Source organism: Trichosurus vulpecula, chromosome 4 (genome assembly GCF_011100635.1).
Source record: "Trichosurus vulpecula isolate mTriVul1 chromosome 4, mTriVul1.pri, whole genome shotgun sequence".
Taxonomy (NCBI): domain Eukaryota; kingdom Metazoa; phylum Chordata; class Mammalia; order Diprotodontia; family Phalangeridae; genus Trichosurus; species Trichosurus vulpecula.
This window is the reverse complement of record NC_050576.1, coordinates 389,461,260-389,463,890: the sequence shown is the minus strand read 5'-3', so window position 1 is coordinate 389,463,890 and position 2,631 is coordinate 389,461,260. Positions and strand designations below refer to the sequence as shown.

Below are 2,631 nucleotides of genomic sequence, written 5' to 3'. Positions count from 1 at the left end.
AAAATTTTATTAACTCAAAATCCAGGGGAAAGGGAGGTTTTGAGGTTTTTCTTTATCTCTCTCCCTCTTTTAGCAGAAAGGCTTCTTAGTAAACTATGTACACAATCTGAATCTCCCCCCCCCACCTTCCAAAACGCCTAAATTAAAAAAAAAATCACAATGCATTTACAAGAAATCATACAAAACAAAGAAAGGGGGGGTAAGATCTCACATACAGAAAGTTTTACAAAACCCAGAACATAATGTCGCAGTCCGAACAAAAAAAGAGAGGGGGGGGGGAGATGTCTCTTTATATAAATAAACAGAAAAAAAAAGCAGTAACAACTACCAAAAAAAAAAAAAAAACTTTAACGTGTGGTTCGGAGTTGCTTTACTACAACTGTAACAAATGAGAACTGTTCCCCATCACTCTATCTTAGGCATTAAAGCGCCATACAGAAGCGATGCAAGGATGAGTTAATGCTCCAGCGGTTATATAAAAGTTGGCATCGCCTATATCTTTGTCTGTTTTTTTTTTTCTCTTTAGCAAATAAAACGCTATATGCCTCCTCAATGAATGATAAATACTGTACAAAAAGTCTCAATAAAACACCGAAGTTCATTCTAAAACGCAAAACTAGTCTCAACAACTAGTTCCCAGGAGCTTCTAAAAAGGTAAATAGAGCAACTGTTACCTTCTTTTCCTCATTATTAATATTATCGGGATTTTTTTTTTACAAGAACATCAAAACATTCTGTACAAAAAGGAAGTCCAGGTGGTGGCGGCGGTAGTGGGAAGGGGGAGGTAAGAGAGGCTTTAGGAGGTTAGAGAAGGGAGGGGACAAGGGTTAGGGAGGGGGGTTGGGGAGCGACAGTCCCATCGCAGAGGTACAAGTTTGTTGTTTTGCTGTGTGTTTGTTGCAATGTAAGTTTTTTTTTTCTTTGCCAGTCTCTCTCGTTCGCTTTCTAACTCTAGCGCGCGGTCGCTCGCTCGCTCGATCGCTGTCTCTGAGACTAGATGTGTGTCAAGGGGACAGTGCCATTGACTCCAGTGCTGGCGCTCTGGTAGTGTTGGGGCAGCGAATGCAGTCGGCTCTGTGCCGCCGCCGCGGCTGCCGCTGCCGCCGATGCGGCCGCGGGATCCCCTCCTTCCCCGGCGGGTAAGTACATGCTTATCATTTCGCGCAGGTCCCCGGGGCACGGAGCCCGCGAGTGCGAGGTGACCGGAGGGCTGACGCTCGGCTCGGACTTGACCAGGGAGCCCAGCGCGCCCAAGGCACCTGACGACGCGGCCGCTGCAGCAGCCGCCGCCGCCACGGCCGAGTTCTGGTGTGGGCCGCCGGCTGCAGCGGCTGCGGCAGCCGCGGCGCCATAGGAAAGGCCCCCGTAGCCCGAGGGCGAGGCGCTCATGTAGCCCTGCGAATTGGAGATGGGGCTATATTGGAGTGCGCCCATGTCGTAGCGGTGCATAGGCTGCGGGTTGTGCGGGTGGTGGGGGTGATGGGGGTGCGCGTGTGGGTGATGGTGCGCTCCCCCGGCGCCTGGGTGCTGGCTGTAGGCGAGCTGCGCTTCCTGCATCATTGCTGCAGCGGCAGCCGCCGCCGCCACCGAGCCCGGGTAGGCTCCGTTGGCCCAGCCGTTCATGTGCGCATAGCCCCCGCTCGCAGTGCCTCCGGGACTTTCCAGACGCTGGCCCACACCCGCAGGGCTCACTCCCACTCCCATGCCTACCCCGACGGCCGGGCCTCCGCCTCCAGCGCCCGCTGTCAGCAAGCCCCCGGCCAGCGAGTACTTGTCCTTCTTGAGCAAGGTCTTGGTTTTTCGTCGGGGCCGGTATTTATAATCCGGGTGCTCCTTCATGTGCAGAGCCCGCAGACGCTTCGCCTCGTCGATGAAAGGGCGCTTCTCTGCCTCGGACATGACTTTCCACTCGGCCCCCAGCCGCTTGCTGATCTCCGAGTTGTGCATCTTGGGGTTTTCCTGGGCCATCTTTCGCCGCTGGCCCCGGGACCACACCATGAAAGCGTTCATGGGCCGCTTGACCCGGTCCTGGTTGGCTTTGTTACTGCCTCCTCCTCCTCCTCCTCCACCGCCGCCGCCGCCCCCTCCTCCTCCGCCAGCCCCGGTCTGGCCCGTTAGGTTCGTGGGGGCCTGGGCCCCACCGGGGGAATGCAAGTCCGTTTCCATCATCATGCTGTACATTCAAGCGGCTTTTAGTGTTCACCAGTACCAGGCGAAAAAGGCGTGAAGCATAGAGGACCAGGAAGACAGAGAGACGATCAAAAATGGAGAGAGATGTCAAAAAAAATTTTTTTTAAGATCCTATGGTTAATAATGAGAAAATTAGAGAGGGAAAAACTCAACCGAAAAAACAAAAACAAAAACAAAAACCAAGCACACACTCAGTGGCTATCAGAATTGCAGGCGAAAACTTTTTCCTCGTGCAAAAACCACTTGGCTCAGGGGTGGTGTGTCTTTGCTCCTGCTGCTGCTGCTGCTCCTGCCGCTGCTGCTGTCGCCTCTCTAGCTGGAGCTGTTCAAACAGGTGCAAATCAGTTGTAAAGTTGCTGCTTCACTTTGGGAGGAGGAGTGAGTGGCGGATGTACCCAGGCGCTCGCTCGGCTCGGAGTGTTCTGTCTCTCTTTGGCTCGC

At 53.5% G+C, this 2,631-nt stretch overlaps 1 protein-coding gene across 2 annotated transcripts; it reads right to left on the bottom strand.

Annotated features, from left to right (window-relative positions):
* Window positions 1-993: 993 nt before the first annotated feature.
* Window positions 994-2,181, bottom strand: SOX1 (SRY-box transcription factor 1). 2 transcript variants are annotated; one of them, XM_036756180.1, is made up of 2 exons: window positions 1,317-2,181; window positions 994-1,259 (listed from the first exon to the last, which is right to left on the bottom strand). In XM_036756180.1, exons 1-2 carry the CDS (start codon window positions 2,179-2,181, stop codon window positions 994-996), a joined length of 1,131 nt encoding a protein of 376 aa, XP_036612075.1. The 2 variants fall into 2 exon arrangements, with proteins under 2 accessions (XP_036612075.1, XP_036612074.1); XM_036756179.1 differs by having other exon boundaries at window positions 994-2,181.
* Between the last annotated feature and the right edge of the window lie 450 nt (window positions 2,182-2,631).